Source organism: Lepidochelys kempii, chromosome 1, assembly GCF_965140265.1.
Source record: "Lepidochelys kempii isolate rLepKem1 chromosome 1, rLepKem1.hap2, whole genome shotgun sequence".
Taxonomy (NCBI): domain Eukaryota; kingdom Metazoa; phylum Chordata; order Testudines; family Cheloniidae; genus Lepidochelys; species Lepidochelys kempii.
The window spans coordinates 78,987,520-79,001,034 of NC_133256.1; the positions used below are offsets into that span (position 1 = coordinate 78,987,520).

Sequence of the window (13,515 nt, forward strand, 5' to 3'; positions counted from 1 at the left end):
TTCAAAGGCAGCTCCAAGTCCGATGCTGCTGCAGTAGTACTGGGTGCCATATCAGGATGTTTTTGCACGAAGAGTTATTGACTAGCTAGCAACTGGCTGAAAACAAATAATCTAGTCACACAAATGTGTCTCCAGTTGGACTGTTTGGGACTTTTGCCCCACTGTCCTCTCTTGCTCATTTTTAAATTGTGGGGCGGGTTTGGCTGCTGACCACTTGCCTATCACCAGGTTTTTCTCCTATCCCACACTGCTTTGATTGGAAGTGGGATTGATTTTACTGTTGAACTGCATGACTAATAGTGCTTGCAAAAAATTTTGATTTGAAAGTTTTTGATCATAATAAGCCTTCATGGAAAATTTTCATTTTTTCCAAAAACTTTCAACATCATAACCAAAACTGAAAAATAAAAAGTCTTCTATTTATTTTAATTAATACACACCTAACATTTTTCAACCAGCACTAATGATGGTTTTCAGATATTAGAATCTCCACAGGTGTGTCTAGTTTCAAAGGAGATGCTACATGAGATTGCTTTCTGTGAAGAACTGGAATGCCTTTAACTTATTTAAAAAATCCCAAACAACTAATGTGTAAAATGTGGATTATTCTACATATTAAGTTAAGGCTATTCTTCTGTGTATTCACTGTTCCAATGGCTAGAGCACTGGACACTACCACTGATTTGTTGTTTAACTCTTGGCAAGTCACTTTTCTGGGCTTGTTGCCCCATTTAGAAAAGGCGGATAGAAATGCTTTGTAAAGCACATTGAGAACAGCAGATGAAAAGTCTAATTATGCATTTTACAAATGATGTAATACATGCGTAATATAATAATGCCCTTTATCTAAGGGCATTCTAGCTCATTTACAGCTAGAGATGTAATTTTCCAGCTCAGATAGACGTATATGCGCTAGCTTTGATTCAGCTAGCACACCAAAAATAGCAGTGTAGTTGAGCCACTACCCTTGCCAGAGTAGCTACACTGCTGTTTTTAACAGCTTGGCCAAAGGTAGCACATGTACATCTTCCCCAGAAGGAAATTACATCTCCAGCTCCAGTGTAGATGTACCCTAAATGTGGGACTTCAATCACTAGCAGCCAGGAAGATGGGAAATGAAGCCAAGCTTTACACTTAACACATCCTGTTCTCCTTTGCTTGTATATTTCAACACTTTTAGGTAATATTATTTAAAGATCTTTAGACAGACCTCTTAATTATAAGTCTTTTCTATCTTGTTCTTTTTGTAGGCATGTCATACCTCTAATTTTTTTTCCACATTCCCTCATAAACCAACATCGAAGTGAAATACTTCAAAAGGTTTTCATCCCAGATTTTGAAAATAGATGTAATTTTATTTTGGCTTTTTAGTTTTGATGAAGAAAATTGCCAAGAGCCAAAATTGTTAAATCAAATTCCTTCCGTTATTTTTGAATATAGCATATTTTCTGTAGTTGAATGCTTTTAAATTTCAATGGTAAAGTAAAATTGACTTTATAGGTGTCCAAGTTTTCGGATCTGTTTAAACAGTATAATTTACGAAACCAAATGTGTAAATTCTATGAGCTACTTGGTCAAGGTTTCATAGATTTTTTTTTTTTTTTCCTGGCCTCAGCCAACCTCTTTGGAGTTGTGTTAATCTAATGACATTTCATAAATCAAAAGTAGTATTAAATTTCTCACTAGTACATGAAATGTGCTAACACACAGTCTTTTTGACTGATTTGAAAGGCAGATGCACAACTTTAAAATTGTTTAGTTCTGGAGATTAGCACTTTGCTTTCAGCCTCAAATGGGGAGAGTAAAACATTCATTTACATTTTAACGCTAGTATGTAAACCAATTTCAACCTAATGTATCCTATCAAAGCTTCATGGCGTGCTTCTAAAAATACCTCTGCTGTTATCTTGTTAGTAGCTTTGCATGTTTGCAGGTGAAACTTCTGAAAATACATAGCTCAATCAACTTTATTTTTGTTTATTTTATTTTAGGTTTTAATCAGATTTAAATCTAGAGGATAAACTATGTGCTTTTGGCTTTTTTTTTTTTAAGGTTGCGAAAGTGACACGGACTCTGAACTGCCTTACAAAATGCATGATTCTGGCAAAGATGACATGTCATATCGCAGGACTGCTGTGATTGAACCAAAACCTGCTACAGAGTTTAATCGTTTCTTACCCTGCAAAACCAAACAGGCATCATATATGCCAGCACCACTCAGAAAAAAAAGGACAGAGAAGAATGAGGACAACAGAAGAAGCTGGGCAAGTCCTGTCTTCACTGAGCCAGATGGAACATTTTCAAGGTACTAGGGTATTATCTAAATAGAGCAAACTTTTGATTTATGGCAAAAGGAACAGACTTATTCATTAAAGCAAGAGAAGCTGCCTTTACTGTAATTAAAAGTAAAGTATATGAGATTTACAAAATAAAAAACATTGTTTCTGTGCATAGCTCGTTGATGAATAACATTGTGATATGGATAAAACTTTAACAGTGGAAATTTATATGATCTTAAAATGCAGAATTAAAGCAAGCAGAACATATGTTTAACTTTTTAGGTTAAAGCTTATCCAGATTTTGTTGTTACTAATCTCTGCTGTCCAGTTTTCCAATTTGTAAATGTACACACTTGAGATTATTGGGCATTTTTGGGGCTTCATCATGACCTAGGTGATTTCACTGTCTTCACTTTGTTCCTGTTTTGGTCAATCTCAGTGGACGAGGAAAGAAACCTTTAGCTTCATGTCAGAATAGCAGAGCAGAATGTGGGTTTACAAATCCAGCTTCCCTGCAGATGATCTATGAGTATGACAGTGGCTCTGATTCAGAAGATGAAAGAAGACTGCCTGATGTGATTATGGATGATTTAGCAAAACGTAGATTCTTAATAAAAAAGAGCCCTGTGAGTTCTGCTGCACCTGGACATCTTTACATCTTGCACAAGGACTCTCCTAAATCTTGTTTGCAACAAAATTATCCAGCTGGTCCATTAGCTGCTGTGCTTGAACCAATGAGGTCAGAGATACTAATCCTAGATCCAAAGTATTGTACTACCAAAATTGCAATCCATAAATAACTGCATCAAAAAGCAACATTTCTAATCAGCATTTGTTTAACGCTGCTGATAAATTACTACATTCTTTGTAGTCAAATTCCTTTCTTTTTATCAGATGAAATAAGATGCTGTTATAACCACTTAACTTTGTTTTAGTGCTGCAGTAATGGAATTAAAAACTAATTTGCTTCATTCACAATTTTGAACTTTTGAGCCAAAAAGCATGTCTCTTGCATATGTTATGAAGTTGCTTCTAAAGTATCTTAACTGATTGGCTATTTTGAACAGTAACCAGAGGAGGCAGAGGCATTTGGACCCTAAAGAGGAAAGCAAGCCAAAAGTTAACATTTCTTCAAAATTCTCCGGCTATTCTGATGATGAGGAGGAAAAGGCAGTAGGCATCCCAAACATTGAAAAAGATGATCTCTATGTTCGCAAACTAAACTCTGCAGTTTCAAACCCAATGGTTTCTTTTGATAAGTTTCTACCTAAATTTTGGACTCCAGAAGAAGAATTGCATTGGAAAAAAATCAAAAAAGGATCCTCTTCCAAACCATGGTATAAGGACCTTCAGGGATTCAGGTTTGTGTGTGCATGCTCCTCTTACATATCGTGTATGCACAGTGTTTGAGTGCACTGTAGCTTTAAATGCATCAAGAAACCTTTTTTTGTCTGTTTTTTATCAACTCCACTGGCTGTTTCTTTAAAGTTTAACAGCTGGCTTTTTTGTGTCTTATTTGTTGTTCAAACAGAGGCTTTTGCAGGGAAATAAACTGATGTATTATCTACAATAGACAAATGCACCTCTATCTTTTTGTGCTTTGGTCCATAATTACTCTAAATATTAACTTCCGCTCTTTTCCATTCCTCATGCTACTCTACAGTAGAAGGAAGTCTGATTCTGAGGATGAAGATTCAGTCTATAAACAAAGCAATGCCAAACTGACTGCTGATTATGTGGGGGAATCATTGTCCCACATTGCAGAAGGGGGAATCACATACGCCTCTGATCAACGCAGGTTGATATAATTGCATGAACTGTGTACACTTGCTGCATCAAGGGAAACTACTCGTAATGCAACAGTTGAGTGAATTAAAAGTGCAACCCGTGAAGTTACTGTTATCTCTGTACATAGTCACAAGTTGCTAGTTTACTGAAAGGCATAACAGACTGTAAAAGATCATTGGCTTTGTGTAATGAGCATGTGATCTTGCTGTTTCTACCAAGGTTAATATGCTGTACTATCATTTTAGAGGGGTGGATATGTGCTGCATTGTAGCAAATACTGAATTGTATGTGTGCTTCTCAGAATATTCCATTCTAAAACAAATGCTCCTCTGAATACTTTTTGTCTGCAGTCTGAGTCTTCTGGCAATTAATGATATTCTACCTTCCTCTTTTTTGTTTTATATGCTTCAGTCAGTTTTCATTACTTCAGACCCTCCAAAAATACTCTGATGACTACTTGTCTTCTGAAATGAAGACCAAAATTGATCCTACTTCTGGCCCTAGGGTCATAACATGCAGAAAGAATATTTTTTTTACACCAGGATGGAACCAGAGGGAAACTCTGAATGGAGACCCATATCCAGACTTGGAAAATGACGATTTGTTTGTTCGGAAGATTGGGACTTTCCACATGAATCCAATTGCTCTCCAAGCTTTTGAATACTTTAGAAAATCCTCTGAGCAAGAACCTCTTTTAGAGGGTGAAATAATTCTGCAACCCAGAGAGGACCAACCTGTTATTCCAGACTTAGAAAAAGATGACATGATTGTTCGTAAAGTACAAACACATAAAAAAGAAGTGCCTTTATCAGGTGCTCCAGACAAATACCATCCTGCACTCTTTCCTGACCCTTGGAGTCTTCCACCAGAAATCCAATCCAAATTTCTTTGTTTACTTGACAAGACTAACCCAACAGAAGATGAAAAAAATGGTGGTAGAGTCTTATCACCCTCTTTGCAGCAGAAGAAGGATGACATGCTGACTCGCAAGATTGAGTCCTGGAAAGTAGGAAGTGTTCTGCAGCCAGTCAGTTTTACTCCAGGTCCATGCAGCGAAGAAGACTGGAAAAAATGGGAGGCTATCAGAGAGGCCAGCAAAGTTAGACACAAGAAACGCCAGATGGTTGAGAGGTCAGGTTGTGTCCCTGTGTGGAGAGTGCTTGTGTCTGAGTATTTGAAATCTTCCCATTAAGAAAAGCATCATCTTGTACTGAATGGAACCGTGCATGTAGTGTGAAACTGCAATGTATTTATTTTGTGTAGTGGTGGAAAAGCTTATGACAGGGCAATACCGTATTTTCAACATGGTTTAGATTATTCGATTGCTTCCAGTAATGTATATTGTATAATTTGAGACTGAAGGAAACATGTGTCTTTCTATGATTGAGCAGGAATATGAGCACTTCAGAGACCAGGGAAGGCAATGTCATTTCTCTACACTAGTGTACACACATTCCTAAATGATCTGTGTACGTTATTGAAGGGTCTTAGGAAATAGAAGCTCTGTTAATACTGCTTATGAGCTAGGATTTAAAAAATTTCCCAAGGCTCACTCGCCCACAGCTCAAAGGGTACTATACTAGATGAACAATGCCTGTGCCATGACCCTAAAAAGCACACTCCCAAAAGGGGGTATGTGTGTATGTATATATTTAACTTCCTCTAGCCCATCTTCGTTTCTCTAGTCAAGTCTTCCCTTTTTTCAAATCAAATGTGTCACCATTTAATGCTCAACTCCTTGCCTGGCTCACTCAGAGCCTTGCTATCCTATCTGCCCTCTGTTTTAACTGCTGCCCAGCCCTCTTTCAAACTCTGTGCTCACTCAGAGAGAGTGGGTTTTTCAAGTCCTCCTTATCGCTGAAAATACGGAATTGCAAGTTGCAATTTTTCTCATTCAGCATCCTTATTTCATAACTGATACAATTTTGTGTTCCAGCTAATATTGTGTATGTTAATTTTGAAGCTTAACACAGCTAGACAAAACTTACATTTGGTTAAAAGTATTTCTAAAACACCTGAATATAATTGACTTCTAAGACTATTTCACTCAATAAAAAATATATTTATACTCAATGTCTTCACTAAGTATTTTAAAATTTAAAAAAAATTAATTCAGTGCATCATATTGGATGCATCTCGTTCTGCATCTTAATGTGTTAAGCTGAATGCATTTTGGCATTCTGTTCATTCATTCCATTTATTACATGCATTAAAATTAGGAATGGGAAAATTACTTTGAACAAAAATATAACCTTTCTGAACCAAACTTTGTCTTAGGACTCAGTTCAAAATAGTCATCATTTTTTGTCTGCACTTCCTGGTGTTAGATAGCACTGGAAGAGGCAATGAGTAATAACTATTAGACTGTTCATGCATTATTTCCAAAACAGAAAATGCTAGGAATTGTGATAGGGACCTTTTCGTATTGTGAGATTTTTAAGCTTGACTTGCATCTGAACTTTGAGGTACTGATCCAAGCCTGTAACTCTTGATCTTTTGTTGTTCTCCCATCACTTTAGTCAAAGTGCTTCTGCATCAAACTTCTAAATGTTCTCTTACAATATAGGTAAGACCCTGAAATGAATTTTTTTGGTTTTCTGATTTCTCAGACTGTTTCAAAAGCTTTCTGATGAGGATGGGTAAGTTTATGATAAAATACAAAAATTTCACCATACTATTTGTTTTGTGCATCTTATTAAACTTTTCCAGTAATTTTTATGCATGCATAATAGCTAAAAACTCTTGCTCAGAGCACCTTGTGCATGCTGCTTTGTAGTTCTGGACTTGAGTAATTTCCATAAGTTATAGGAAACACAATAGCTATACTTCTGATAGAAGCTCATTGTAGCATAAAATATTGCACATATAGTAAATAAATTGCAATGGCTGCTGTTGTCAAGCTTTTAAAAATCAGTTGTGAAATTTCACTCTTGCTGAAACTTGTGTGTTTTTCCCCCTATATTCAAATTGGATTTTTAGAGTTTTAACAAATCTAGAGTAAAGCTAGTAAATATTTCTTCTTCTTTAATGGAGGGTACGGAGAAGAATACTGAAGTTGATGTGAATTTAAATACCTATGTTTATCCTGGTAAGAAAGTATAGGAAGACATCTCAACTGGCCAAGGTCCAAATGTGTGGAATAAATCACCTAGAATGAGAGAGAATCAAGAAAAGAAAATCAAGAGCAGCTTAAATTAATGTGAAATTAATTTAGCACAGTATTTCCTATTATTTTGGATATCATTCTGCATCTGAGGTCAAGAGTCTTTGTCAAAGATTGCACAAAAAATACAACTTAAAACGAGGGCATCTTAAAATAAAAATAGATAGGCAAGTGAGGGTAGCTTTTTCTTTCAGGGTTATTTAATGGTATAGTTTCCACTAGAGAGGTTGGGCTTTCTGGATACTGTATAATTTATTGATTCTATTTGTCCAATGCTAGGTGACTGAATACTAAGTGTAAACTTACTTCATGTTCTACGACAGCAATACACATTAAAGCACCATTTTGTCATTTGAGTCTTGCTTTTTACTTGGCTTACAATATGTGTTTGTTTGGGAAGAGGAGTGCTTTACTGATTTTTTTGCCTGAATGTACTTCGTAGATTTGAATATGCATGAATGTTTGTTTTTTGCATGGTTTACTAATTTTTTCTAGTTTTCCCTTTTGAAATCTGTTCACTTTTTGACCATGATCTGTAGAAATGAAGCAAAATTTGGAAGAAGGAAAAAAAAAAAACCGAAAAGTTGTGTGACATGCTTTTATTTATAATTGGTTAATTATTGCCAAAATCAGCAAGGAGTGAAAACTGGTCTGAGAGGGAGCTCTGCTACATATTCAGAGGAGGGAGAATACGAGGGTATATCCATTAGATAAGTTTTTGATGTTAAGATGATTACATACAAATAATACACTTTTTATAAGTAGGTTTTAGTCAAATATATAAATTTCAATTATTTACATTTTCTGTCTTGTTCAAGGAGAATATAGAAAAGCAAGAGAGGAAAAAGCAGTTCATAATAATTAGTGTACATTCCCTCAACTAGTCTTGAACAATTTTGGTGCTTTGATACCGGTTTATTGTAATACAAAAAACATTTCTGTGCCTGACATAAAAGTGAATTATAAAAACAAGGACAGGACAGAAAACTAAGCAAACAAATAGTGCCTGAGTGAGGTAGTAACCATGGTATTGTTGCTAGAATTGGCATGCTTCCCATTTAAAAAAAATAAAATAAACGGGCAATAACTGAGTGCTGTACTTTTTTATGTTCTAAAGAGCAGAGTCCAAAGTCTTAGGTTGCCACTGAAATTAAGTTTAGCCTCTTCCTAGTCCCTAGTTGCATGCATCACAAAACCACCACATAATTTTGTACAGCTCATGTCTGCTTCAGATAGGCTCTAGTTTGGAGGAGCAGATCAGGACTGAATTATTTTGGCAAAAATAAGTGAAATGTGTACGATACCTTTTCATGTTCTAACTGGCTTACGTGAGTACTGTTAATTCCTCCCTTTCAGGAACATTTAATATGTTCTATTGGCCTGGTGTTCTAGTGGCCACTCACTGTCATTCAGGTCATCATACAATGGGTTACTTCTTCAGTCACTTTGCTCCCTGAGCTGGTTGGGTGGGAGCACACCTCAGGCAATCAACTGAAGTACTGTGATGGGAAGGAAGGGTCCCATCTCACTCCAAAGGTACATCCATGGCCAATCCAGAAGAGGCTTTAAAAAGTTTCAGAAATGGCAGGGAGAAAATTATAATACACTCTCTCCATGAGATGGCCAAACCCTGAAGTCAGGCTACAAGGAAACTTGATGGATTTGGGGCTTTAGCAGGGGACTTCTGAACCCAGGTAGTACTAAAGACGATAGAGGATACGAAGACCTCACAGACTTATAGGGCTTTGTTCTGAATGGGAGAAATAATTTAAAAAAAAAATGACTGTCCCTTTTAAATACATAATATAGAACCGTGCTGTTAAATAGCATTTTAAAAAGATTAAGAAAAGACACTGTCCATGCCCCAAAGAGATTACAATTTAGGCAAATATAGAGCATGGGATAGACAATGAATGAGGGGAGTAAGAAAAGAAAGGGCTAGGACTAACACAAATTAATGTGAGTCCTAGTCTATAGCAAGTGAATCGTAAGTTCTGGAATCATTAAATGAGGGAATAAAGTTAGGGCAGGAGCAGATGAATTCGTAGTGCAAGAGTGGAAGTCAGACATGGAAAGCAGGGTGCAAGAAACCAGTGTTGAAGAATTAGGGAAGAGAGGGAGACAGTGAAAGTACTGGGGGAGAAGGGTTGCATGGTGAGAGCAGAGTGAGAATAAGGTTATTTTAGCTGTTGGATGTTGGATTCAAGAGAACAGTCAGGGAGACTGAGGTGGAATTTGATAGTAGTCCAGGCAAAGGAGAACCATAGCACAAACCAGCTTTTTCGGTAGTGACAATGGAGTGGTCTTTTAGAAATCAGTTTTGTTGGAGAGGTGGCAACATTTTTTGAGCACCTGGAGATGGATGGAAGGGAAGAGAAGAAGAGAGAATTGAAAATGACATCAAGCTTGTGAGCCTGAGGAATAGGCAGACTAATGAAATTATAAACGCAGAAGGAGAAAGTAGGGAGGAGAGTGGGATTAGGTGAGAAGAAATATTTAGTTCAAAGAGGCAGAGGAGATCCATCATGAGATTTTGAACACATGGGGAGAGTTAAAAAAAAAAAAATCTGAACAGAGGGAGAGAGTTCAAGAGCAGAGAAGTGCAGTTTGAATTGTCAGCGCAAAGCTGCTAGGAGACCATAGGAGTCTCACTTTTCCTATTCACGTTTGACCAGTGATGCTGTCACTGATGTTTGTGTTGGCACCACTGCATACAGGATACTGAAAAATAGCTAGTATGTTTTTCCTGCTCTGTCTAAAAATGCATGATAGGACAGCTTAAGTTATATTAATATAAATCCCTTCCTCCCTCTTGGAAGTCTTACTGGCAAAGACTACATTAAGCAAAACAATGTTTTTGGTTCTAGGAGCAAGTCTTTGAATGATGTCAGTGCAGATGAGGCCCAAGTGCTGCGCCAGGTTCGTTATGAAGAGCTACAGAAAATAAAATCCAAGCTACAGGAACAAGATCAAAAGTGGCAAGATGTGAGTGTTCCTTTCTGCTCCCCCTAAATGCCCCACTAAGGGCCCAGTTCTGTAATCCAGTGTCACTTTTCACTCAAGCCAAAGGGCATTGGGTGTCAGCACTTCACAGGATTGGGTCATAAATGACCAGTTTAAACATTTGTAGATTATCTGGGTGTGTGGAATGTAAATCCTTAATGCTTAAATCCTTAATCCTTAATGCTTCTGTGTTATCTTTCAGAGTAGCAGCCGTGTTAGTCTGTATTCGCAAAAAGAAAAGGAGTACTTGTGGCACCTTAGAGACTAAAATATTTATTTGAGCATAAGCTTTCGTGAGCTACAGCTCACTTCATGCATCCGATGAAGTGAGCTGTAGCTCACAAAAGCTTATGCTCAAATAAATTTGTTAGTCTCTATAGTGCCACAAGTACTCCTTTTCTTTCTGTGTTATCTGTTTGATCAACTCTGCAGAGGAATATTTATCTGTATGATAGCTTTTAAAGAGTACAAAAATAAAAACCAGCTTCAGGCCCAATTTATGTGCAGGACAATGAAAGATAAGGCACTATAATTAGCACAGTGTCATTTTACCAGTTATTTGCATCTTTTTTTTTTTGTAATGTAATGGCAAGCGTAAATTTCTTAAAATACTAATAGACAATGTATTGCAGTACAGTAATCTTATAAACTAGTTTCACAGGAAGGGGTACAAAAAAGGCTGCGGATCAGATTAGCAGAACAAAACCAAACGTGTGTGTGTGTGTGTGTGTTGGTGGGGCATGCCATACTAGTGGTACTGTGAAATCTAATGAGAGGCAGAATGTGTATTTTTAGGTGCAATAATTTAGCACATAGTCACATGCAGTGACATTGTAAAGCTATTTGGATGGTTTTATGTTTGAATGTTTAGTCATTCGGAAAAATATCCCATGTGTTTTCTCTTCCAATTTTTTTAGTTTTTCTCCCTTAAAAAAAAGTCCTTGTTTAAATTTACCATGAAAACTAATATCCCAGCTTTGAGATAAGCATTTTTAATCATCTATCCATCCGTCAGGGAATATCAAAACCTTAATTTTTTCCTTCAAATGTTGAAATGTAATGATTATAGAAGTGAGGGGTTAGTGTTAATAAGCACTGGGCACTGAGCAACATTGCTTAGTTAATGCATCTTGGTTCTAAACATTTAGCACTTCTGCTTAAATTAGTTCTGGTATTCTATGGGGCAGACACAGCTGACTGCTAAACTGCATTGTGATTTTAGAACATGAACAAACAAAACATAAATTAGGCTGATACTTCACAGTTTCTATTTAGGATTTAAGGCGGGTATATACTCAAGTCCATACATGAATCCATTCAGATGTTGCTTTACTTTTCTGTATTTTACACTCACTCTCTCTCTCTCTCACTCAAAGTTAATATCCAGTTAAGCATTGCTGTTACATTTTAGATAAATATTGAAGAGAACATAACATAAGAATGGCCCTACTGGGTCAGACCAAAGGTCCATCTAGCCCAGTATCCTGTCTGCTGACAGTGGCCAGTGCCAGGTTCCCCAAAGGGAATGAACAGAACAGGTAATCATCAAGTGATCCATCCCCTCTTGCTAATTCCCAGCTTCTGGCAAACAGAGACTAGGAACACCATTCCTGCCCATCCTGGCTAATAGCCATTGATGGACCTATCCTCCATGAATTTATATAGTTCCTTTTTGAACCTTAAGTTCTTGGCCTTTGCAACATTCTCTGGTAAGGAGTTCCACAAGTTGACTGTGTGTTGTGTGAAGAAATACTTCCTTTTATTTGTTTTAAACCTGCTGCCTATTAATTTCATTTGGTGACTCCTAGTTCTTGTGTTATGAGAAGTAGTAAACAACACTTCCTTATCTACTTTCTCTACACCAGTTATGATTTTATAGACCTCAATCATATCTCCCCTTAGCCGTCTCTTTTCCAAGCTGAAAAGTCCCAGTCTTATTAGTCTCTCCTCATCCGGAAGCCATTCCATAGCCCTAATAATTTTTGTTGCCCTTTTCTGAATCTCTTCCAATTCCAATATATCTTTTTTGAGATGGAGCGACCACATTTGCTCACAGTATTCAAGATGTGGGTGTACCTGGATTTATACAGAGGCAATATATTTTCTGTCTTATCGTCTATCCCTTTCTTAATTATTCCCAGCATTCTGTTTGCTTTTTTGACTGCCACTGCACATTGGGTGGATGTTTTCAGAGAACTATCCACAATGACTCCAAGATCTTTCCTGAGTGGTAACAACTAATTTAGACCCCATCATTTCATATGTATAGTTGGGATTACATTTTCCAATGTGCATTACTTTGCATTTGTCAACATTAAATTTCATCTGCCAGAGGTGACTGGAAAGAAGTTAAAAGGAAAACTGCACTTTTTCTTTAGGGTGTAAAATTGCAATTGTTACCCTTACTTAACGATAGGCAGCAGGCCACCTTACCTGAAAAATATAAACACAGTCCGTCTCAGAAACGTTTAGGTCAGAATCATTTGGTTCAGATTTTTCAGGAAGACACATGAGACTCTAGAGTTGGTGCAGACAAGCAGGCTTTATAAAGCAAAATTAGGAGACACTGGTATCCAGTTGGAATGAGCAGTCTAAGCAATGTAATGGGATAGTCTCAGTAGTTGTTCGAGATCTCTAGAAAATCAGATCTTCATATATTAATGTGATTTGTTTTAGGATCTAGCAAAATGGAAAAATCGTCGAAAAAGTTTCACTTCGGATTTGCAAAAGAAAAAGGAGGAGAGAGAAGAAATCGAAAGGAGAGCCTCTGAGACTTCTGAAAGAAATAGCAAGTCACTGAAAGAAATGCAGCAGGACAGGTAATGCACCTAATGGAGATGTTGTATGCATTACTTATGTTTGAGCATATGTGTTAATTAATCTTAGAGCAGCTTTAACTAGCATTTTAATTGTGCTCATATATGAAATAGAACTAACTCAGTACACCTTTTTTTGAAGAATATATTTTGATAAAGCTACTCTTTAGTGACCTTTGGGTCCATTTATATAATGCAGAAATCTAAACAACTGAAAGGCAGATACTAGTAAACTCTTTAAAGTGGAAGTTAAAGCAAGTTAGTAAAGTAAAATGTAACTTGCAGAGTGAAACAAAGTAGGAATAAATGTTGCTTTGAAATCAAACTTCATTCACTTTAAGAGTATATTTTTAAACAGGTCTAAAAACAATTATCTAGAATGAATAATCTTGTTTGTCTGATTTACTATGACTGTGTATTTTTCATTGCATTAATATTGCAACTGAAATTCTTTTTTAGCCATTTG

General features: G+C 36.7%; 1 protein-coding gene across 5 annotated transcripts in view; it reads left to right on the plus strand.

Annotated features, from left to right (window-relative positions):
- The window catches only part of LMO7 (LIM domain 7), a 178,147-nt gene that overhangs the window by 125,995 nt on the left and 38,637 nt on the right, over nt 1-13,515 (plus strand). For 3 of the 5 annotated variants that reach the window (XM_073346972.1, XM_073346981.1, XM_073346996.1), the window contains 4 exons: nt 2,053-2,305; nt 6,677-6,706; nt 10,098-10,215; nt 12,910-13,052. In XM_073346972.1, coding sequence (XP_073203073.1) covers nt 2,053-2,305; nt 6,677-6,706; nt 10,098-10,215; nt 12,910-13,052 — 544 coding nt within the window. Of the gene's footprint in view, nt 1-2,052; nt 2,306-3,346; nt 3,641-4,478; nt 5,199-6,676; nt 6,707-10,097; nt 10,216-12,909; nt 13,053-13,515 lie in introns of all 5 variants that reach the window. The other 2 variants (XM_073347005.1, XM_073346988.1) reach the window with 2 other exon arrangements.